Source organism: Macrobrachium nipponense, chromosome 39 (assembly GCF_015104395.2).
Source record: "Macrobrachium nipponense isolate FS-2020 chromosome 39, ASM1510439v2, whole genome shotgun sequence".
NCBI classification, from domain to species: domain Eukaryota; kingdom Metazoa; phylum Arthropoda; class Malacostraca; order Decapoda; family Palaemonidae; genus Macrobrachium; species Macrobrachium nipponense.
Window position 1 is genome coordinate 51,619,583 of NC_061099.1, and position 26,434 is coordinate 51,646,016.

General features: G+C 36.7%; 1 protein-coding gene across 1 annotated transcript in view; it reads right to left on the reverse strand.

Annotated features, from left to right (window-relative positions):
* Positions 1-9,528: 9,528 nt before the first annotated feature.
* The window catches only part of LOC135210346 (probable histone deacetylase 1-B), a 313,625-nt gene continuing 296,719 nt past the window's right edge, over positions 9,529-26,434 (reverse strand). Inside the window, exons 4-9 of the mRNA XM_064243236.1 lie at positions 22,009-22,160; positions 21,486-21,689; positions 19,190-19,294; positions 15,730-15,826; positions 15,206-15,514; positions 9,529-13,298 (exon numbers count right to left, since the gene is read on the reverse strand). Coding sequence (XP_064099306.1) covers positions 12,994-13,298; positions 15,206-15,514; positions 15,730-15,826; positions 19,190-19,294; positions 21,486-21,689; positions 22,009-22,160 — 1,172 coding nt within the window. The 3' untranslated portion in view covers positions 9,529-12,993. The remainder of the gene's footprint in view (positions 13,299-15,205; positions 15,515-15,729; positions 15,827-19,189; positions 19,295-21,485; positions 21,690-22,008; positions 22,161-26,434) is intronic.

The following is a 26,434-nucleotide window of genomic DNA, read 5'->3' on the forward strand; positions in this document are numbered from 1 at the left end:
TAAGTGGTACGAGCACCAACCTGAAGGAGTGATAGAAAACGATCAGGCGAAGATCCTCTGGGACTATTGGTATCAGAACGGATAGGTGATACGTGCAAACAGACCAGATGTGACGTTGATTGACAAAGTCAAGAAGAAAGTATCACTCATTGATGTCGCAATACCATGGGACAACCAGAGTTGAAGTGAAAGAGAGGGAAAAAAATTGGATAAGTATCAAGATCTGAAAATAGAAATAAGAAGGATATGGGATATGCCAGTGGAAATCGTACCCATAATCATAGGAGCACTAGGCACGATCCCAAGATCCCTGAAAAGAAATCTAGAAAAACTAGAGGCTGAAGTAGCTCCAGGGCTCATGCAGAAGAGTGTGATCCTAGAAACGGCACACATAGTAAGAAGAGTGATGGACTCCTAAGGAGGCAGGATGCAACCCGGAACCCCACACTATAAATACCACCCAGTCGAATTGGAGGACTGTGATAGAGTAAAAAAAATAATAATAATAATAATAATAATAATAAGGAGAAGGAAGTGTAGGGGCACAAAAGACCAGCTCCTGATAGACAAAATGGTAATGAAGAACAGTAGGAGAAGGAAAACTAACCTCAGCATGGCATGGATAGACTATAAGAAAGCCTTCGACATGATACCACACACATGGCTAATAGAATGCCTGAAAATAAAATATGGGGCAGAGGAAAATACCATCAGCTTCCTCAAAAATACAATGCGCAACTGGAATACAATACTTACAAGCTCTGGAATAAGACTAGCAGAGTTAATATCAGGAGAGGGATCTTCCAGGGCGACTCACTGTCCCCACTACTCTTCGTAGTAGCCATGATTCCCATGACAAAAGTACTACTGAAGATGGATGCCAGGTACCAACTCAAGAAAAGAGGCAACAAAATCAACCATCTGATGTTCATGGACGACATCAAGCTGTATGGTAAGAGCATCAAGGAAATAGATACCCTAATCCAGACTGTAAGGATTGTATCTGGGGACATCAGGATGGAGTTTGGAATAGACAAAATGCGCCTTAGTCAACATACAAAAAGCAAAGTAACGAGAACTGAAGGGATGAAAGCTACCAGATGGGAGCAACATCAAACACATAGATGAGACAGGATTATCCAAATACCTGGGAATAATGGAAGGAGGAGATATAAAACACCAAGAGATGAAGGACACGATCAGGAAAGAATATATGCAGAGACTCAAGGCGATACTCAAGTCAAAACTCAACGCCGGAAATTATGATAAAAGCATAAACACATGGGCAGTGCCAGTAATCAGATACAGCGCAGGAATAGTGGAATGGACGAAGGCAGAACTCCGCAGCATAGATCAGAAAACCAGGAAACAAATGACAATACACAAAGCACTACACCCAAGAGCAAATACGGACAGACTATACATAACACGAAAGGAAGGAGGGAGAGGACTACTAATATAGAGGACTGCGTCAACATCGAAAACAGAGCACTGGGGCAATATCTGAAAACCAGTGAAGACGAGTGGCTAAAGAGTGCATGGGAAGAAGGACTAATAAAAGCAGACGAAGACCCAGAAATATACAGAGACAGGAGAAAGACAGAAAGAACAGAGGACTGGCACAACAAACCAATGCACGGACAATACATGAGACAGACTAAAGAACTAGCCAGCGATGACAATTGGCAATGGCTACAGAGGGGAGAGCTAAAGAAGGAAACTGAAGGAATGATAACAGCGGCACAAGATCAGGCCCTAAGAACCAGATATGTTCAAAGTATGATAGACGGAAATAACATCTCTCCCATATGTAGGAAGTGCAATACGAAAAATGAAACCATAAACCACATAGCAAGCGAATGCCCGGCACTTGCACAGAACCAGTACAAAAAGAGGCATGATTCAGTGGCAAAAGCCCTCCACTGGAGCCTGTGTAAGAAAACATCAGCTACCTTGCAGTAATAAGTGGTACGAGCACCAACCTGAAGGAGTGATAGAAAACGATCAGGCGAAGATCCTCTGGGACTATGGTATCAGAACGGATAGGGTGATACGTGCAAACAGCCAGACGTGACGTTGATTGACAAAGTCAAGAAGAAAGTATCACTCATTGATGTCGCAATACCATGGGACACCAGAGTTGAAGAGAAAGAGAGGGAAAAAATGGATAAGTATCAAGATCTGAAAATAGAAATAAGAAGGATATGGGATATGCCAGTGGAAATCGTACCCATAATCATAGGAGCACTAGGCACGATCCCAAGATCCCTGAAAAGGAATCTGGAAAAACTAGAGGCTGAAGTAGCTCCGGGCCTCATGCAGAAGAGTGTGATCCTAGAAACGGCACACATAGTAAGAAAAGTGATGGACTCCTAAGGAGGCAGGATGCAACCCGGAACCCCACACTATAAATACCACCCAGTCGAATTGGAGGACTGTGATAGAGCAAAAAAAAAAAAAAAAAAAAAAAAAAATAATAATAATAAAAATATTCTTAATACCGAGTTCTATTCATTAAATAAATGAAGAAACAAATCAAATCGTCAGACTTGATTATAATTCACTTATATCACCAATTTTAACATCAAAGTTGAATGAGGATCAAAATTGGGATATGAGTATATATTCGCTCATTTGCCAGAAGAGTGTCTTAACTCGAAAATTGCTATATTTCGGGAAAAGCAATCTAAAGTTGAAATTCTCTATACTCTGTCTATTTATATTTAGATGATTCTTTTACTGGGCTGTTTAAATGACAAATACAAGTTAGAATTTATCACCACAATATGGAATAAAGAGCAGGCTATCTGCTGGTATCAATAGCTCCAAACATTTTTTGAGTTGTGTCACTCTTCTGGCAAATGAGCGATGGTCCGACTGACAGTTCTATTTTTTACACGTGGACGTTCACCCTTCTAACAGTCGTGGGGATGAACTGACAGGTATTACTGTCCCTTTGGGCTCCAGGTATTATTGTATTGGACGTCCCGTTTAGCCAGTGTTCTGTGGTGACACTCCCTTTCATCCAGGTATTACTGTGCTGTCAGTCACCTTTAACCAGGTATTAATGTGGTGACTGTTCAGGTATTACTATGCTGTCCTTCCCTTTTATCCAGGTATTACTGTGAAGACTGTCTCTTTTATCCAGGTATTACTGTGAAGACTGTCTCTTTTATCCAGGTATTACTGTGAAGACTGTCTCTTTTATCCAGGTATTACTGTGAAGACTGTCTCTTTTATCCAGGTATTACTGTGAAGACTGTCCCCTTTATCCAGGTATTATTGTGAAGACCGTCCCTTTTATCCAGGTATTACTGTGAAGACCGTTTTATGGTGAAGACTGTTCCCTTTATCCAGGTATTACTGTGAAGACTGTCCCCTTTATCCAGGTATTACTGTGAAGACTATCCCTTTTATCCAGGTATTACTGTAAAGACTGTCTCTTTTATCAAGGTATTACTGTGCTACAATTAACGAGGAAATTTGCATTTGAACGAATTGAAAAAAAAAAACGCCTTATAGCCTATCTAGCACGTCGGACTTGGCCAAAATACACGTTTTTTTTTTCTATATAATAAAACCCCCCTCCCCCTTTTATAAGGAAAGCCAGGTATTTGGGTGGGTGAAAAATCATTGACTTACTTCACCTATCAGGGGATCCTAACCTAGGATGCCAGGGGGATTCGCTCTCATGAGCGTCCCCCCAACCTACGCTTGTCTCCCTCTTATGAATTGGTCCAGGGGTTTGGCCATTGGTCTCACAGTTCTTATACCCCAATCAATTGGACAGAGGCAAGATTCTCCCCCTTGCTCTTACGTCCAGGGTGGGAATCTTGATTGGGCAAACACCAGTCTGTTCACAACTCTATCAAATTCCTCCCATCAATCAGCGAGTCTTCCTTATGTAAAGGACCAAGGATTTGTAGTACATGTAGGAACAAATCACAATTTTAAAAAGTAAATTTTATACAAACCTGAGGCCCTTTACATTTATGCCAACGTCATGCCACCCCTCAATCTGTTCCTGGGCCTAAAGCACAGTGGAATGTTTACGTCTGGTCGGGTCGGGACTCCATACTAGCGAACAAGCAGTTACTGCCTAAATACCTTGTTGTTATTCTCTTAAGACCGATTTCCATTCTAAGCTGAAAGTAATTCCTTATGTAAAGGACCTCAGGTTTGTATAGTTAGGAAAAATACAATTTACTTTAAAAAATTATGATGTTTATCAGGTCAGATTCCATTTTTTGCTCGAGTTCTGTTGCAAAATTTACTCGAGATTTCACATTGAAATCGAGTCATGTCGAGTTCTGATACAGTCGAGGACAGGGGTTCTACTGTAGCTACTCAGAATTTGTAGTTGATTTTAGCTCTTATCTGTTATGATATTGCATGAACTATAATTATAATTTTACCAAATGAAATGAAAAAAAAAATAGAATAAACACTTTATAACTTTAGTTATTAGCATATTTTTACTACTGCTATTTGGAAAAGAGACCCTGCACAGTGTTGGATATATTCACTTTCAAATTTCCCTGGAAGGTAAAGAATAATTTTTTCAACTTTTTTACTTACAAAATGTGCATAAGCATATCTTCCTCTTCCCACTGATGAGTTCATTTTTAAAATTGGCCATCCTTATATTTAGCCCAGTGTGATTTATATGACATTTAACTTGGACTGAGAGTAAATCTTGGATAATGACCCTGGTTACCCACTGTACTTGGATGATTTCAATTCAGGTGTGAAAATTGTTTATTTACTCCCAAACCCAGCTTCATTTATTCAGCCGATGGATCAAAAAAATATTACTTGCCATACATACAGGCAAGCATTAAAGAAGGTAAATGACCCAGGTGTGACCTTATTTTTGACTTCTGGCCTGGTTACAACATTTACAGTTGTAAAAAAAAAAATATTGATGTTGCATGGCGTAAGGTGAGTGTCAAGCATGAAAGGAGCATGGAAGGCTTTATGCCCACAGTTTCTCAATGATTTTAAAGGATTTAATCAAGAATAGAACTCTAAGGGAATCCTTAACAGTCTCGTTGACATAAGTGAAAGTTACAGGTTGACTTAGGGGAAGAGGACTTTAAAGTGTTGTTTGGAGTCATTCAGAGGAGCTGAGGAATGAGGATTTAATGGAACTGGAAGAAATGCAAAGAATGGAAGAGCTTGAAGATGAAGAACTTGTTCCTTTAAAGAATTTTGAGACAAAATTGATGGCCTAGAGGTTTTCTCTTATAGAAAACATTTTGACTGTATTTTGGAGAATCAGGACCCAAAAGTTGGGATCTTCTCAAAAGTAGCAACAATTATCAACAATGCTATCCAGTGTTATTGTATCGTATATGTTGAAAAGAAAAGAAAAACAATGCAAACTTCCTTGGACAAATTTTTAAAAACTGCCATCAACCTCAACAGCCTTCCCGATTTAAGAAGAAATTGATGCCAAAGCAATCTTTTGTGAAGTGATCCTTCCTGAAGAAGAAATTGCCTTTGACGACCCGCCAACCCTGTAATTCCACACCGCCCCTCCTCCTCTCATCGATCATCCATCACGTCAAGCCTACGGCACCACTTTACTGTATATCATTATTATCATAATTTGCTTCATGTACTCTATCATGTTTTTATGTACAATCACCCCTCAATTAATGTGATTTTCGATTTAACGCGAGCTAGAAAATATTCTAAAATGTTTAAAAAACGTGAAAATTTTTATTTAACACAAATTGGCGAATGAATGGGGAAGAAGACAACGAGCAAGGGGGTGAGGGACAGCAAAGTCTTAAGGTGGCATGCGCTGCAGATGACAGCCGTCAACATAAACAAAGACATAGCACAGTTCACTGTATGTATTTATTAATAAAGCGAAAGGCTTTGTGTACCGTATTTATTAGTACAATGGGACCCCCGTATTCGTGTTCTCCGGATTTGCGGACCCTATCTATCCATTATTCACGGGAATTTGCCTATTTGTGGTATTTTTCTATGAGAAATATCCAGAAATTCCTGATTTTTTAAATCAATTTCATCATAAAATGCACTTTTTGTGATAAAACTATTAAAAACCAGGTATAAACATTTATAGTGGATTTTTCTTGAGTTTCAACTAACAAAATAGGCCAATTTTCAGCGTTTTGATATGGGTGGGATTCCAGCTGTTCGTAGGAAGGTCTGGTACACATCCCTGCAAACGGAGGGAACACTGTAAACCGAAAGACTGTTTATTTATTAATAAAGCGAAAGATTTGTTATGTTTTTCTTTTTAGTCTGACCTACATAGTATTATATTAATAATGCAGTAAAGAGTTCCTCAAATCCTGGAACGTAACCCCCCTTATTACTGTTATTTCATATGGGAAAAATATGTTTAAATACTTTTTCTGATTAACACGCGCTCTCCAGGAGCGTAACCCTCGCGTTAATTGAGAGGTGACTGTATCATTCATATTAGTAAAGTGCTCTATAAATAGTACTACGCACTGTATTATCATCACAATTTAGTATACACTACATATGTATACTTACGTATACATTTATTGTATACTATTTAGGTGGTCTATAAATTGTAGCATCATCATCATAACTGAGTACAGTACAGTATCAGTGTTACATATCATACAAAAAAAAAAAACCTACATATTACATATGCATAAAAAAAATCTCACATCTCAGTAAGAGAGAGAGAAACTGAGAAAGGAAGGGAGAAAGAGAGATACTATAGAATTATTTTTAATATTATTATTAACTTACTATAATTTGAAAATTACTAGTAAATCATTGTTATATCATACAGTTCAGTATTTAGTAACGAAAATAATATTTTTCACTGTAAAAATTTTTGGGACCTCGGTCGGTGTTCCCCTACTGCAGGGAAACACTTGACTGGGACGAGAGGGAACACCAACCCTTATTTTTGAACCTCAAAAAAAAAAAAAAAAAAAAAAAAAAAAAAAAAAAAACCTCCTGAAATCAACTTAAATGATAACCTTTGCCACCCCTATCATATAATCCCCCACCGTGAAACAAACTTATATGATAACCTTTGCCACAACTATCATACTATGAGCATATGACACCTTAAAGAACAAAAAAAAAACTTCAAATTCATTTAAATGCACTAGTTCATCACCATTATTTATTTTCATGCTAATTCTATACCTAATCAGTCACTTCTTTTATGTTTCTCCCGTTATTTAAAAATATTTAAATTTTCCACGGGTTTACGGTCGGTGCTCCCATGCGCCATCTATTTTTTTTTTTTTTTTTTTTTTACAACATTGCCAAGGCAGCCATTTCAAAAGGACTCGCTTCATTTCACTTGTTAACTGTCAGTATGGCTAAATATTGTAATGAAGCTTAACTCAAACAATCACACACATTATAATAAACACACGTCGTGATGGCTGAAACCGTTGCTGGCATGTTGTTCACCAAGATGGATGCTGTGTTGGTGCTGAGTTACGGGGCGCAATTTGAAATGGTTATCATACCAGAGCATTCGATCAGTGTTCCCCCTTGGTCGGTATTCACTCACCTTACAGCATGTATTTGGTTGTGTAAACCAAGTTGAACTTACGAACAAATTCAAGATATGAACAGATGTTCAGAATGCAACTTGTTTGCAAGTAGAGGAGCATCTGTGCTAAATTCCATCGAGAGGGGGACTTCACAGTTTCAGTAGGCTTGAAGGATACATATTTTCAAATACCCACCAACCAGTCCTCTCGCGAGTACCTCCGCTTTACCCTCGGGGAGATGGTGTTCCAGTTTAGGGGACTTTATTTCTGCTTCTCAACCACTCCCAAGGCGTTAACTTAAGAGAGCACCCTTGTCTTGGTTTAGGCATATTCACACGGGATACATCTTGGGGTATCTTGACGACTGGCTAGTTCTTTGCCATTGCCACAGTTGCTCCAGGACAGAGACCAACTTCTTGAATTTTGTTACGACTTGGGAGTGGTGGTCAATTAAGAGAAGTCAAATCTCACACCCAGGCATGCTGATAGATATGTAGCAGTGCAAAACTTTCTCTTAAACTTGTGTATCAGCAGGTTCATAGAGGCAGTGCAGACTGTGTCTGTGCAGTTGTTCCTGTCATGACAGGAGCAGCCGGCTCAGTAATGGCATATTGTTTTTGGTTACCTGTCATCCTTGGAGAAGCTGGTCCCTTTGTTCCCTTCAATGGATAATGAGTTTTGGTCTTCAGCAAGGGACTGTCCTTTCTTCCCGATTCCTCTCTTGGAGGAAGTAAGGAAGGACTTCACCTGGTTGCTACACAACAGGAACCTCCCGAGATGCTTCTCGACCGAGTGAGGCACCTCCACATCAATCTCCTTGAACCCAAGGTGGCATTCTAGATTTTCTGGATTTTTTTTCAGATGAAACCTTATTTCATGTTACTATCAAGCGTTTGGCTGAATTCAAGTGAACAATAGCATAAGGTTTTAGTGGTAATGGGATGGCCAGGAAAGAGGTAGGCGAAGCCTGACCTGGCTCCCCCTAACCCTTCAACCAAACCCACAAAACATGAGGCTGACCATTCTGTTATACTTGAGTTGTCTCTTCAACCTCAGAAGACGTACGCACTGTCCTTTTCTCGCTAAGAAATCAGTTTTTACGCACTTATCAACTTTATGCCTTGGCATTCTGGTTTTTTATTTTCCTTGTGATATTCTGTACTATTTATGTTTTGTGTATTTGCATTTACAAATTCCACCCCATGCATCATCTAAAAAATCCAAGGCTCAGAGACCCTAAGTGCCCCGGATGTAATAACCCATGCTTTCATTATTTAGCCTCATAGGATACCGACCCCATACCACTTGTAGAAGATGCAGGTATGTTTGTTTGTTTGTTTGTATGGGGTTTGTAAGTTGCATGGAACCAGTGGTTATTCAGCAATGGGACCAACGGCTTTACGTGACTTCCAAACCACAAGATTGAACTTCTATCACTAGATACAAATCTCACACACCTCAATGGAATGCCCCCGTGAATCCAACTCGCAGCCACCGAGGTGGCAGGCAAAGACCATACCGATCACCCCACTGAGGCTAACGATTGCAATATAAATAACACCTTTTTCCGAGTGTCATAGTTGGCCTCCTGATCAACGGAAGAATTTCTTTTTGCATCTTCTCTGGAAGATTTTACTCATTCTTTGATTGCTTCGTCTTTGGAGGAATCAAGGAGGAAGTCATTGTTTTTGTTGTGAATCTACTTCAGTAAAAAGACGACCATTTTTAGTGATGATTTGTCTCACATTGCATGGCTTGTTTATTTGGAAGTTGCATCTTCTATTTAGGAAGAGAAGATGCCTAGCTAATTTAATTTTGAGCTACTACTTACGACCAAATTTATGAATCTGATCTTATTAGCTGCTCTCTAAAGAGAAGCTTCTAACATCATTGGACTTACGCATCTGGGGGTCTGACATCAAATAATGAAGCTCTCAAAATACAACACATTCATCAGAAGCTAATAATTTAGTAAGCACAGACCAAGAAAATTACTATGTATAAAAGACGTTTATTATCGGCAGAAAACTTATAAACTACATAGAATCACAAAGTTTATACACAAAAATCTATGGTCATACAATCGAAAAAATACACTTCATGCAAACACATGAATTTATGGAAAAAATATTTACATAACCCTTCATGAATAGTGCATGACACTATGTAGAAATATGGCAGTGTATTAAAAAATGAAAAATGTAATTCCTTATATTTCTATAATTATGAAATGGTTGGTATGTAAATTAGCAAAAATAGGTCTTCTCTATTTACAGCTTTGTTTCTGATAAACTGGTGAGCTGAGGAAACAAGACTTTCTGAGCAAGAATGGGATGATTAACTCAATGACGTCTATTGCTTATTACACTCGAAGACCAATAATAAACAATAATTACCTTCGATTTCTAATTATGATAATGTGATGAATATCCCTGTAATATCAGAATAGCATGAATCAAATGCTATACCATCACATTTTATTTCAATACTTTGATCATTATACATATCATTGGGGAGGGCCACAGAATGAGTGAGCATGTTCAGGTTGCACAAAAAATGCATTTATATCCTTGGATAACTTTTGAATTAGCCGATTTGTTTACAATGAATTACTTACACAACTTATACAAAATACCAAGCATTTAATTTCTTTATTTCCCACTTGACTACCAAAAACATTCTGCTTGAAACATGAAATTAGGTTTTTATGTTATTTTCCTTATCCACGGATGGGGGTGGGGGGTCAACTTAAGGTCTGAACATTGATAAATACAGTTACAAATGAAATAATTCATAAAGCAAAGTTATTAATGAAATTCCTACCCTGCTGGTATTTCCTCAGACTATGACCCTGTGAAATATGACGATGATGAAAACTGAGAATATTAACAATGATTCACCTTACAGCTAAGTAATAGTGTACAGTTGGTTAAGCTTTGTGCAGCTAAAACATGGTTAATCTATTCAAATTAGTACCCTTGCTGCATTTCAAAGAACAAGACAATACTCATCATGTTAAAGGACATGACTTTGGAAAAGACTTTTACCAACTAAATCACTACTCCTCAAATAAATACCTTAATACAAAATACTGACAAGCAAAAATCAACATAAGCTTCAGCTTTTCATCAAACATCAATTATCTGGCTCCTAATTGAAAGGAAAAGTTGAAAAACAATAAATATTGACCCAATTCATAAACAAACTCATAAACAAATGTCCTATAAGATTCAGATTTTACTTTTAATGTAACCACTAAAAATCAAAAGTACCTAAAATATCATTTTCCTAGGACAATTCATCAATTTTCAATAGTACATGGGAGCTATAAAGAAGCCTTGGAAATTAAGACCTATTCAATAAATATAGGATTAATTTTCTGACCACTGAATTAACATTTATGCCTCTGCTGACAAAGGAAATCCCATACAGTCCAAAAGCTTATTACTACTTTTTATAGTATTTGATCTACAAATACCCAATCACTATAAAATATCTTTAAACATACTGAAAAACCAATGGTGGAGAAAGTTTTATCCTTTAAGTAAAAACTGTAAAGTTTAAATCTAATAGTCATTTTTCCCATTCAAAATAAAGCCCAAATATAAAATGTCATTTTCCCAGTTGCAATGAACTGTAAAAATATAAAATACATTGAACTGGATACTGTACTTTCGTAAGCAAAACCTCTTTTAAAAACAACACTCACTACCAAAATATGTTAAAGCAATTTAAAATGCTAATGATAACACGTGATATGCAATACAATTTTCTGGTGTCTGTAATGAAAATGTTTGTAAGGAAATATGTAATGAAAATGTTTGAAAGGAAATAGCTTAACATGAAAATATACCTTGACAACCATATCTGCAAAATCAGAAAATTTTAAACATCTATCCTGAATGTCCACATTTGTAAAATCACTAGCCAACTGCACTTAAAATTATAAGTTTATAGGCTATTTGGTAACTCTCACAGGTAAACCGAGTGCCATGCAGGAAGCAAACTTATGATGGCGAAACGTCTGGCAGTCGTGGATAAAACACAAGGGACACCAAGTATTTTTCCATCTCAACTAGTGATGTGATGATGATGATCGTGACAAAATGAATGGTTTCTACTTAAAATATCAATACTTAAAATACTCCATTACACTCTAGAACAGCTACTTCCTATGAAGTAAACTAAATCTTTACATTAAATATTTAAATAAAGAGAGATGATTTATTCCAAACAAAACCCATCATCTTATAATTTCCAACTCTACCTAAACTACCAAGATACCAAAGATAGCCATTTTTTGTGGCAATACAATCGATTATGGAGGATGAGGTACAGAGTTCATGGCTGTGGGTAACAGGAGTGTGAATAATAATGAAAGGATGTTAGTCTCTTGTACAAATGGCATCAAGCCATCATGAGATGCAAGTTGGATCAGAACTCTCTTGCCTCCTAAATTCTCAAGTGAGTACAATAACAAACCACCCAAAAATGGTAAATGGCATTCTGATTTTCAGTTACACCGTATAATGATAAATCTTTTCCCCCCCCTTGAGTTAATACAAAAACTATTTCAACCTATTCTCTATACAACTGCAAAACTTTAGGCTATTCTATGAAATGTGCATTAATTACCCTTAAAAATTTAGGTTAACATCATAGCTATTCATTCTTGTTTTCAATAACACTTATTATAACAATAATGTCGAAGAATCTGACATATAGTATAGTATATACTGTATAACAAACATGCTTTTTTTTTTACTTCTCAAATAATTTTGGTTGTTAGGAAACAAAAACAGAGAACATGGAACAGACAAGCACTTCCAAGTCCACTTTCAAAGATGATCAGGAATAAGTGGGACACTAGAAAGTCAAATTCCATGTATTCATAAACAACCGATTACACAAAAGGCCAAACAATACACTAATAACTTTCTCAGCTAACACAACTTTATAAAAAAAAATTAACTTTTTTTGAAACATTACGACTAGGTGTAACACCTAACCAATTTCTATACAAATGCCACACATTTGTATCAGCCATACAACATAGTTAAAATAGTAAAGGCCCGGATATACTGCAAAAACTTTAGTTCTCCATTACATATAATAAATTACTTTCCTGCAGTTCTACTTTTGTTTTTCCAATATTACTGATATTACAATTATAAATTTCTCATCAGAAAAGCATTCCCTATTTTAACATCTTCCACAACACCCACATACACAGCCTTTGATATAAAAATGGTGCCCAATATGAAGTCCACCAGGAATGGCCTTACTCAACCAAATAATGTAATATGCAGTCCATGTGATGTGCAGCACATTAGGAATGATTTACTCAACCAAATGAGGTTTCTGAGCATCACTTTTCCACAAAAGTATATTTACATCCAAACCTCTATATTATATATATAAAAAAAATCAATAAGAAAATTACTTCTTAATTACTCACTCGGCCTCAAGACTCAACTTTTGTCTCATTCTGACCAACAGGTGCACCAGACTTTTCATCTTTAGATGCTGCTAAAATGTTTTCCTTTTTATCTTCACCAGCTCCATTGTTGGCAACTACTTCATCTGTTTTAGTTTTCTTTTTAGGTTTGAATGACCTTTCATCTCTACGGCCATCACCTTCATCTTCAGAATCAGAAAATTCATTGTCTGGTGCAATACGCTTGTCAGAAGCACGTATGGAAATTCGCTCATCTGGACTAGCTTTATCTTCATCTTCACTTTCCTCTGCAACTCCATCCTCTGGAATTGCTGTAAAATAAAATAAGGATAACTGTTAAAAAATTGCATATACTTTACCTAATCTATATCTAGCAAATCAAAACTTCTGATTATAAGGGTTACAACAATGACTTTATCATGGTACATAAAGCCAACTTTACACACACACACACACACACACACACACATATGCACACAAAATCAGTACTATACTAAACAAAACAAGACTGAGACAACTTCAGACTGCTATGAGCTGAGTTGATAATGAGGGAGAGGGAAAGAAGGATGAATAAAAAGTAAAAATAATAGAAAACACCAAGTGAAAAATTATTTGGTCTGAAAGAATTATAAAGAAAACTGTGGAAGGGGAATTCACTCAAAAGTAGGCAGAGGCACTTTGTGGTGTAACATTGAAGGATAAGAGACAGGCAGGGTCAATTTGGCAGCTGTGGTGAATACAGGGGAGAGAAAAATAAAAAGTTGAAAGGTAGGTGAATTTGGAAAAGAATGAGATCTGAGGGAAATTAATAAAAAAACTACTCATCAGCAATGTGAGCAAATCAAAATGGAATGAATGGAAAGGGGGAATACTATATTTAAAAATCAAATTTGAAACATTCAAACTGACAAAGAAATAATAGTGGGAATATTGGATGAATCACTGGAATGAAAATAATGAATGCAAAATGGAGAACATTGACAATGAAGAGGTTAGGAGAACCTTTTGTAAAAATGTTAAGTGGAAAGGTCACAAGGCCATCATAAACAACAAGCAACTTGCTAATAGTAATGGGAGAAAAAAAAAAAATAACGATAATCATAATAAGCAATAAGCAACTCACAAATTCTTGGTAATTTGTATTTTTCCTAGCGATACACACTATCTGGATAGTCATTAATAAGCAGACAACAAGAAAACCCAACAACAAAGAAAAGGTATCAAGGGAAAAAAAAACAATAACACTGAGGAAACCAAGATACAGTATACTTTCCCAATTATATAAGAACAGGATTACTTGAACATACTATGAAAATATTAAAGTTGTAATTGCTAAAGGAATGACTCTGTTACAACTGGATTTTAGTTTGGCTTTATGCCAAAGTCAGGAAGCACAAAGTGAAAAGGAAGAGATTAAATCAGAAAGCTATAAACATGACAAGGAGATCGTATCACACTGTAAAAACAATTTCAGCCTACTGATGTAACTATGCTAATACAAAATATCAGGAATGAAGACAATGCCAAATACACCCGACTTATTTTGAGTGAATGTTGAAGTCAGTCAAATTTCAACATTGGTGCCGATGACCTTGTGTTAGAAGCACAATCAAAGGAAGACGTTGCAGGTTTAAAATATGGAAAAGTGAAAGGAGAGGAGACAAAGAGAAATGAAAAATCAATCTAAAAAGCAAAATTTCTGTAACTGGGAGGGAAAAAAAATTGGTCAATGCTAGCCTACACTGTACCGAATGTAACTGACAGTACTAAAGAGATGCTCAAGAGTACAAATTACACACAATTGGACTTCAATGCCTCTTCAGTACCAGCATCAAGAACATAAATGCTTAAACTCATAATGGTAAATTATTGGTCCAACAGTAGATTTGCAATAGACTTTTTCTTAATAAGCTTAAGCATATTAAGAATAACAAAAACAGAAATACTCCAATACCAGGAACTCGTACCAAAGTAAAAACATTACCATTATGTTGTACTGCTATAAGGCAGGTACTGAGAAGAAGTAAGAAAAATAGCAACAGCATTCTCTAACAAATGTCTAAACTTATCAAGACTGAACAGAAGGTAATTATGCAATGGTGAAACTTAATTTTCAAATAAGTAGTTACAGTTAAAATATTATCTTCCTAAGATTTTCTGCTATATGCATCTAATTACAATATTCAAATAAACAAGCAAAGAAACCCCGGTTACATACCTATACTTTGAACACCTGGGGCATGTGGCAGCATTCTCAGATTCTCAAACAGTCTTGTTTTTATCTTGTCTAAATAATCAGGTGTGTTCTGATTTGACATATTAGATGGGCTGATGTGTAGCTTGAAATCTGGTCCAAAATACTCAAAATAATCATTGTATGGCAGTTCATTAGCAATGTCAGTACTCAATGCAACTGCAGTTTCATATGTCCAACATCTGGCCACATTGCGGATAGTGTAGCCTCCACCTCCCATTAGGAGTAATGGTAAATTGTACTTCTTGACAAACTCAACACACCTGGCATGACCTGATCAAAAGAAATTAAATCATCTTTAGTTTACACTGTGTCATGCACGAATCTGGACCACTGCATACTATGGAATTCATAAACTATGTACTATGCCATGAAGAACTATATTTCAATATTTTTATATAAAAAAAATTATCTTCCTCAAACTTTAAAAATAAAAATTCTAAGCTACATAACTTATACTTATAAAAAAACAAGTCACCAAACCTTACCTTTAAGGGTGAGATTGAAGCATCCAAGGCGATCTCCCGAAAGAGAATCGGCACCACATTGAAGGACAATGGCTGATGGTTGGTAAGTTTCCATCACCTTAATGGAAAAATAAAATAAAATTACTAACTCTACAAAATCAACACATTTCTCCACTATTCTATTAGGCACTAATTTTCAAGAGCAAAACATTTAACTCTGCAAAGCAAAACTTCTATCCCTAACATACAAATGTTGACATTTGTTTTCTTCTTAAATGGACTATACATCTAAGTGTTTCCATCAATTATTTTCAGCATGACTCCACCTTATCAACCAACCCTTTCACTGTGAGCCTCTATGTGCCACTAGTGACGAGATCACTGTCCTGCTAATTGTATAACCAGCTAATTTTCTTACTGTTATATTACATTGGACAATTATGTTATTATAATGCTTTATTATAGTAGTGGTAAAATATACAAATGATATGTAGGTAATTATTCAAATATTGAATTATGTAAGCTTTTGTAAGTAATGCATTTCACTGTGATACCTCTCAAAGCATGGAGTAAGTAACACCTTTTTTGTTGTTCAGTTTGAAAATATTTATTACAAGGTTTAAATGCATGCTCTTGGCCAAGTATTTCAGCTTCCCAAAACGTCAATAAAAAAAAAAAAAAATCAAACAAACTTTGCATTGTGTAGAAAATGTGAATTTGACATCTTAAATAAAATTTTCAGCACACTGACTTTTTACTATACAAATCTTCAATGGTCTTCCATTCGCAAAATTGATCGCATTTTCTTTGTTTACTCACACAACCTCTGGTTCTTGATAAATTGCTTCCACTTCTACCATTTCCTCTGAGTCATGATCATTTCTGATAAAACCCAAGTATAAAAATGATCTAAGGTAGGTTTGTCATTAACTACGTTATAACTACGTTTTAATGAACATTACCATGTTCACTATAGTAGGACCAAAATTGAGTGGCAGTGTGGGAGATATAACATTAATACAAAACTGCCATATTTCACTTCGGAGAACATTTTGTGTATGTTTATCTGGGGCAATCCTACATGGCCATAACTCATACATCCGAGAGGTAAATAATCGATTAGGACCAAATCCTGGTCATGGCATCTTTCAAGATACTGGAGTTTTGGGTGATTTTTTCATGGCAGCCTTGCCGCCCTGGATACATAACTCCCTTCAATCCATGACTTTGGTCAGAGACTTCCGTTTTAAGACGCTTGACCGTTTGTCTTATATGTATTATATAGCTTATTTGTAATTGTGTCATGCATATACTACATTAAGTATACACAGTAAGAATATTTTCTTACAATTCTTTTATAAGCTAGGTAAATAACATTTGATATTCAATATAATGTATATATTTAAAATACAACCAACATATGGTTCGTTCACTCACTTCTGTTGCAACAGTCGCAGGATCCACCAGTCTAGAAATGTCAATTAATGGTCTGCCATTTCCTTTTTCCTGACACAAATATTTAAAAACATTGCAGACAATTTTCTTTGCCTGGGCGCTTAAACAGGCTTTGAGGGACTCTACTATCCTTTATAGTTGGGTCAAGGTTGTTAAATGAGATTAGAAGACTACTTGACCATACAGTCAATTGGCAAAGGTCTTCAAAAGCCAGGCAGCCAACATTTACGACGAATAGAAGTTTTTTAAATCTTCCAGTAATAAAAATTAATAAAAAAAAAACTTTTTAGATGAAAAATAACAATTTCTCAGAAACATCTGTACAGGAGTTCTTTCAAAATCCTAGCCCAATATAATTTATTTACTATGAACTTTGTAAATTTGACATCAATGTATTAACTACTTGAGCTCTGCCCCACCATTAGATTTTGGCCTTAATATAGTTACCATCAGAACTATCTGGTAATTTGGATCTACTACTATCATTGTAATTTACAAATAAATGCCTCTGTACTACTACATCATCAAGATAACCTCCTTCCTTTATGGCATTTTGATGGTTATTGAAAAGTTGAGATTATCCTGTAAGTTGGAAATCAAATGTTACCATTTGTAGCTAATATATAGACAAAAACTCCTTACGATGAAGAAGTAAACGTTATTTATCATGAATTGCCTAGCTAATACCGACAAAAAACTCCTTACGATGAAGAAGTAATCATGTTATTTATCATGAATTGCCTTTTATCATGAATTGCCTAGCTAATGTATAGACAAAAGCTCCTTACGATGAAGAAGTAAACATGTTATTTATCATGAATTGCCTAGCTAATATATAGACAAAAACTCCTTATGATGAAGAAGTAAACATGATGTTTGTTATGAATTGCCCAAGTAGAACCAAAAGAATGATGACTGACGAGATCAGTCCTACATCACAGATGAGCCTTTTTAATGACTGCGGAGATCAGTTCTGTGCAGCTAAAGGGTTAAGCACTTTGCTCCTTAAAAAACTCCTTTCTCCTCCTCATTTCTAAATGCAGGCAGTCACCGGTTATTGGTGCGGCCTCGGTGATTCAGTTTTATGGAGCTTGTCTAGCGCTGAAAATGCACAAAAAATCGCTGACCGCCAAAATGCGCCAATTTCTGGTTATCGGCGCCAATACATAAGTGACAGAGGCACCATTAACCAGTTATCAGCGCTTTTCGCTTATCATCAAGCCATCGGAATGGAACCACCCCAGATAACAGGGGACTGCCTGTACTATTTCTCTGGTTCTTCCCTCATTCATCATATCCACTTCCCTGCACTCTCAACCACGAATCCCAGCATTTTGCAATCATAACTTAAATCTCCATTTTTCTTTTTGGTTTTCATGACTCATTTCTTGTGTAGTACAGGACTTACAATTACATTAATTTTTTGCTTACTAACAAAAATCTTCTAAATACCAGTAATTCTGAAACCTATTACCACATTGCCCTCTTCCTCTCAATTTACCTCTTGTAAAGTTCACCACATTTTCCACCGACTCCACCTCTGTAACTCTTTAAGAGATTTTTTAAGCTTGCCAGGCCATACAAACCATTTCTTCCAAAGATTACCGATTAAAAAATATATTTAATGATCTGTTTATAAATAGTATACATTATGGTACATCTGGCTATATACCTCCACTTTATGGACAGTTCTGAGTTAATGTTTGATCTCCTGATAAATAAGAAGACCTAAGACCCAGCAGTATAGGCTACATGCCACCCCAGAACCAGTGTAACAATGGTGTGAAAATGTCTCATTCTCTTTTCCCTCTCTTGTGTAACATTATTTAATTTTTCCCCTTTGAGCATATAATGTGTTTGTCTGTCTATAACTGTCGTTAGAATCTCAAAGTACTGATAAAGCACAGGCCAAAGGGGCCATAGTTTCAGGTGCTGGTTAAACTGAATTTAATTGTAAGACTGAACTTCATTTTCCACTTTACAACTTATCACAAAAAAATCAACATGGCACAAAATAAAACCTTACCTTGGTCATGATAGGGACAAATATACTTTCGTAACTCTCATCATCGATACCATCTCTCAATGGGAAATTTACTGCATAATACTTGCCCTTACCAGCACCAATGTCCTGAAAATTAAAACATAACACTTATCATCCCAGAGGAAATATAAATAGTTCTAAAAACAAATACATACAGTGGTCTGAACATAATTCACAATACTACAGTAGTGTGAATATAATTCACAAAATTATATAATTAATTCTAAGTAGATTTAGTACCCAGACACTATTAACTTGCAGCTCAGTTATCACAGGTTACTAGCTAAAATTCTGACTACTACAAATATTAGCAACAACTGCAGATAGAATGCAGTTGAATATGGACTAGAAGTTATTCACAATATCCCAATTAAAATACCATGGAAACACACTTATCCTGTTCTTATTCCCATTTTTAATAAATTTATGCAGGTATTTTTGGATTTCTTGGTGATTTCTAGAATTAATTTCTCATTCTCTGCAACAAATAAAGTTAGCAAGAAATTACCTATAAATAACTGTACTGTAATAACCCAACCTTACATGAGGTTAGGTTCCAGAACACACAACCCCCTTCCTCCCCCCACAAGGAATTTTTGCACACATTTGGCACTGTCTAAAAATGCAAATTGCTTAATGATAGTTTCAACACTAAATATGACCCTAATCCTACTCCATAAGTATTAAACTTACTTTTAAATGAAATTGAAGTGACTGTTTTCATTTAAAAAATAGCTTGATACATTACCATCAAAAAAAAAAAAAAAATTAAATCATTGGTAAAAATATAGGTGTGTGAAGATTATAGGTGTGTGAAGATTACATATGTACAACTTGTCTTTTTTATTTCCCTTTACACTCTGAAACAAGGGCTACTTCTAGCAGAAATTTAGTAAATATCTTCCAATGCGTACACAAATAAATGTTTTTTTTTTTTTGTGGAAGAATCTCTGAACCAACAATTCTGCACTCAAAGTATTGAGAACAAATTAATTCTATTCTTCAAGTAATCAGTAAAATAAATATGCGATTAAAACTATGTAATGTATTCAAAAACACTCATACTTCATCAACTTCATGATGAGCAAAATTTCTTTCTCAGACAAAATACAGTTGTAACTTGACTGGCTGGCTAGTTGCCATGGAGATCTGTTAACCAATGACTGCCTTCTACTCTTATTCTAATTAGACATGTAGTGATGGCACAAAATTTGAACATACCATGATCATGATTATTTGACTGCTGATGGCACAAGATACTCCATAATTTGCTTTAAGTATTTCTTCTTGTAATGAATTTAACTATTTTAACTTTAATATAGTGGTATGCAAAATCCCACACAGTGTCCTCGTAATCAAAAGTACAACTCAAACTGATGACGACATAGTGACAATAAAGAACAACCCTCTCCTAGGTTGATAAGATGAAATTATTTTATAGTCTAACTTATCGTTTAAATTCACTAGTTGAATTGTGATTAAACTTGTGAACTTTACTGTTAAGTAAGACTATAAAATACATTTATCATATCAATCTTGGAGGGTTGTTCTTTATTGCCAATGTCATCGCCAGTTTGCAGTCGTATATTTGATCACTATGATATAAATGTGTGGGATTTTTCATACCACTATATTAAATTTAAAATAACTGAAATCTAGTTTTCAAGAAGAAATAACTATATAAGGAAATTTTTGAGCAATTTTTGCCACCAGCAGTCAAATAATCACAATCATGGTAAAATTCAAATAGTATGTATATTTTTGTGCTTTACAAATGCTTTTGTTGAAAATATGTTAGTGAACACAGGGTCTTATTTATCCCACTATTTTACAAATGATGTTAATAATCTCACATTCATTTAACAGTACTATATATATAAATACTAATAAACTAAAATGAATAAATAACCATTATGAAAACACATGGAGAGAAAAAATGCTTTTGCTGCAGTAGTGACGTTCAATAATGATCCTGACCCCAGGTTGCAAAATCCACAAAATTCCAAGGATTTCAGATAAAGGATTGTGTACCTATATTAGGATATATAGAATTCAGGCCTATGTGGTCATTCCACACTAAAATCGAAATTGACAGTAAAAATGTTTGAAAGGTGTAACAGGATAGGGTGGAAAGTGTAAGACAGAAAAAAATATAAACAGAGATACTGTAAAAAGGAAAAGAGAAAAAAGGGAGTTGCAGCCAGGGGCTGAAGGGATACTGCAAAGAACCTTAAATAATGCCTGCAATGCCCTACAGGGGTTTTCTTAGAACACCTACCCTCAGGTCTCCAGTTCCAGGAAAGTACTCTCCATATTTATGGAATGAAACTGTCATCACACGATCAGTTGTATAAAATGCTTCCTCTACCCCATCACCATGATGAATGTCAATATCAATATACAGCACTCGCTGATGATACTTCAGTAGCTCAAGGATAGCCAAAACAATGTCATTGACATAACAGAATCCAGAAGCCTCACTCTGTCGATTTAGAAAAAACAAAATTACATAAAATGTAAAACTAAATTCCCTAATATGGAAAGAACGACTTTCTATGCCAATCTATGTGACTACTCTTATGCCATGCTTATATAATCAATCTAAAATTTAAAATTGCCGGCTTTAAAAATTCTCATGTACTTTATAACTTAATAGTATGGCTAAAAATAAAAAATAAAATCCTATGGTTAGCATTCATATACTACTTGAACATAACTATTTCATTAATTAGTCATTGCACCTATACAAGAAAACTTCAAACTTCATGTGGTAAAAGAACCTCAAACTTCATGTGGTATACCTTCTTTGCATGATGAAGGCCTCCAGCCCAGTTAACAGCAATATCACATGCCTGTTTGTTCAATTTAACTGCTCCCGCAATGGAGCCTCCAGATGAAAGCTGGCAGAATTCATATAAACCATCAAACACTGGACAGTCTTCTCCAACATTAACTGAAATTGAAAAACACTTAGCATAACTAACAAACAGTAATTACAGTTTATGATCATTCTCATATAATATTTTTGCATTTTCATTTACAAGTCAGCAAATAACACACGACTTCCTGACCTTAATAAATTCTGATATAAAAAAATTTTGATCTTATTAACCCTAATGGATGGATACCCTCATACAAGTAGCAATACTAGGTTTTGGGTGGTGGACGGATTCACTCATGGTGAGCATCAATATAACGCACCATTGATTTGGGAGAATCAGACGGGAAGGAGGTTCCATTACTTCAATAGTCTATAATTTCACTAATGGCAACTTTGAGACTGGCTCAGTTTGCAGATTCTAGGCGGCTCATGACTGTGTATTTGACTTCAAGAGAGACATATATTGCACCTCTCTCTCTCTCTCATGTGATTTCTTTTAATACATTTGCTCATAAATATACCCAGGGGTTGCTGTTGCTTTTAGTTCTTATCTTTTACATTAGTATGTCAGTGAAAATTATAATTTTGCAGAGAAGTGCAAAGAAATATTAGAAAAAAACACCCATAATCCAAAAAAGTTACTGAATCTCCATTCTCAAGTAAGTATTTTATAACAAAAATACTCAGAATGTGTTACTGATTTTAGTTTTTATCTTTGATATTATGTTAGCTGTAATTAAAATTTTAAAAAATAAAATAACTTATTAGAAAATACATGTAAAACTTGGTAACATTCACAACTGTCTTGCATAAGAGGCGACACAAGGGGTTGTAAATAGTCTTTTTCAACGTCTCATGGAAAAGTAGGGAGAATTTTTTTTATATATTTTTTCTTAAATTGGTTGACCTCAAAGTTCCCCTGCCCTGGGGCGCAGCATGTTTGTTTCTCTTTTTTTTTATATAGTCTGGCTCTCAAGGCTAAAATAGAAAACCTTTGAAATTTTTTTACTCTCTCTCACAGGTCCTGCATCACTGCTTTCATTAATTGCAATTAATAATCTAAATATAAATTCCACTATCATCAAAAAATGATATTAAGATACAATAAAGTTTGTTCATACTTACCTGGCAGATATATATATAGCTGTATTTCTCCGAAGTCCGGCAGAATTTCAAAACTCCCGGCTCACGCAGTGGTCTGCCAGGTGGTTAGTACCCATTCCCGCCGCTGGGAGGCGGGTGTCAGGAACCATTCCCATTTTCTATTCAGATTTTCTATTCCCACTGTCTCCTGCGGGGAGGTGGGTGGGTACTTTGATTATATATATCTGCCAGGTAAGTATGAACAAACTTTATTGTATCTTAACAATATCATTTTGTTCATGAAACTTACCCAGCAGATATATATATAGCTGAATCCCACCTTTGGAGGTAGGGAGAGACAGAAAAGGATTTTGGAAACATATTACATGCAGATGAATAACATCTTGGTTCCTTACCTGTTAGCATAGCTGACTTCGTGATTACTGTCACCCAAGTCTGCTACTGCTTTACTAGAGTCTCCAGCAAGGTAGTGACCTATATAGCTGGTGAGTTCTAGATGATCTGTCAACGGGAGCGTGACCACAATGTGACTAGACCATTTTGACCATACTATGAGGCAACGAAGTAAAAAATTCACCACCTGACCACCTAACAATTTTCATTCCCACATCACTTAGGCTAAAGGAAAGGAAGTTCCGGCTCAGGCGGACGACCTTACAACCATAAAACAATCCATAAAAACTCACCTACCCATTTCCTACAGGTAGGATGAGTGCTACTTTCAGCCCCCAACAAAGTGTCTGCTGCGACGTATGGTCCAGCGCATAGCAGTTCTCGTATGTCGTCTTCACATCCCGCAGGTAGTGTGAAGCGAACACCGAGTTGCTGCGCCAAAAGGTGGCACTCAGAATTGTCATTGAGTGCCATGTTCTTTTGGAAAGCTACTGAGGTAGATATAGCTCTCACTTCATGGCATTCACTTTCAACAGCTTAACATCACTGTCTTCGCAAGATGAATGCGCCTGTCTAATGGTGTCTCTCAAGAAGAATGCCAGAGCATTCTTCGACATCGGTAAATCTGGTCTTATGACCGAACACCATAAGTTGTTAGAAGGACCTCGACATTCCTTCGTTCTTTGTAAATAAATCTTGAGAGCCCTGACAGGGCACAGGACTCTCTCTGGTTCGTGTCCAATGATTTCCGCCATACCCTTAATCTCAAAACTTTTGGGCCAAGGGTTAGACGGATTTTCATTTTTTCGCTAGAAACGTAGACTTAATGAGCAAACAGCATTATGTCCCCTAAAACCAATATGCTTGCTAAATTGGCTTGAATTTCACTAACCCTCTTCGCCGTCGCCAGAGTCGTTAGGAAAATAGTTTTCTTAGTAAGATCCCTTAAAGAGGCATTCTGAAGGGGTTCAAACCGATTTGACATTAGGAATTTAAGTACTATCCAAAGTCCATGATGGTAACTTAGGTTGAGGGAATTCTTTATAGTCTCGAAAAGACCTTAAAAGAAAAATCGTGGATATCCTTATTATTTGCCAAATCAATTCCTCTATGTCTAAAGACTACAGATAACATACTTCTGTAGCCTTTGATTGTTGAGACTGCAAGCTTTAGGTCGTTTCTCAAGTAGAGCAAAAAGTCCGCTATTTGGCTCACAGAGGTCGTGGTAGAGGAAATGCGTGTTCTTCTGCACCAGCTCCTAAACGAAGCCCACTTCGATTGATAGACTCCAAGCGTGGAAGCTCTTTCTCGCATTGGCGATTGCTTTTGCAACCGGTCTAGAAAAACCCCTCGCTCTGACCAACTTTTTGATAGTCTGAATGCAGTCAGACTCAGAGCGGGGAGGTTTCCGTTGGTATCTCTCAAAGTGGGGCTGTTTGAGTAGATCTGTCCTCATGGGCAATGTCCTCGGGAAGTCTACTACAAAGGTCATGACCTCTGTTGAACCACTCCTTTGCTGGCCAATAAGGAGCGATTAACGTCAATCTCGTCCCTTCTGACATTGCAACTTCATTACTTCCCCCAGATCTTGAACGGGGGAAATGCGTAAAGATCCATCCCTGTCCAGTCCCAAAAGAAGTGCATCTATTGCTATTGCTCCGGGTCGAGCACGGGGGAGCAATACAACGGAAGCCTCTTTGTTCTCGCTGTTGCCAAAGACGTCCACTAGAGGACGTCCCCATAACTTCCACAGCTCTCGACACACATCCTGATGCAGAGTCCACTCGGTCGGCAGCAGTTGACCTTGCCGACTGAGGAGATCTGCCCGGACGTTCTCCACGCCTGCAACGAACCTCGTTAGAATCGTTATTTTCTGAGTTCTCGGCCCCATAACAGGATCTCTCTCGCTAGATTGAACAATGATCGCGAGTGAGTCCCTCCTTGTTTTTTTATGTATGACAGAGCTGTGGTATTGTCTGAATTTATCTGAACTATCTTGTTTGCGACTTTTTCTTTGAAAAACTGAAGTGCCAAGTATATGGCCGCCAGTTCTTTGAGATTTATGTGCCAGAACACCTGTTCCCCTCTCTCCAGGTGCCTGACACTTCCTCCCTCCCTAGTGTAGCTCCCCACCCGGTGGTGGACGCGTCGGAGAACAACACTAGGTCGGGGCTCTGAAGTTTGAGGGAAGTTCCTTCCGAAAGCTTCACAGGATCGAGCCACCACTTTAGGTGATCCTTTACCTCCTTTGGGATCCTCAAAATTGTCTCCAAATTTTCTTTGTCCTCCCAACTCTCCTTCAGGAAAAACTGGAGAGGTCTGAGATGTAGTCTCCCCAAGGAAACAAACTTCTCCAGCGAGGAAATGGTGCCCAGCAGACTCATCCATTCCCTCACGAGCATGATTCTTCCTTAAGAAGACGGTATCTTTCTAATCCTTGCTGTTGACGTCCCTGGGACGGAAAAGCTCGAAAAGCCACTGAATCCATCTGAATCCCCAGATACACGATGGACTGTGTGGGATCAGCTGCGAACCTTTTCGAAATTCACTAGAAGTCCCAGGGACTTTGCTAGAGTTAATTGGTTGATTGAAGGTCCTTCAGACACCTTTCTTTCGACGATGCTCGAATGAGCCAGTCGTTCTAGATATAGAGAGATCCTTATGTTTGCAAGATGAAGCCACCTCGCCACATTCTTCATTAGAATTGTGAAAATCATTGGTGCCGTACTCAGACCGAAGCAAAGAGCTCTGAATTGGAAAACTCTTCCCTTCATGACAAGACGCAGGTATTTCTTCGATCGGGGATGTTATCGGGACGTGGAAATATGCGTCTTGCAGGTCCAGTGATA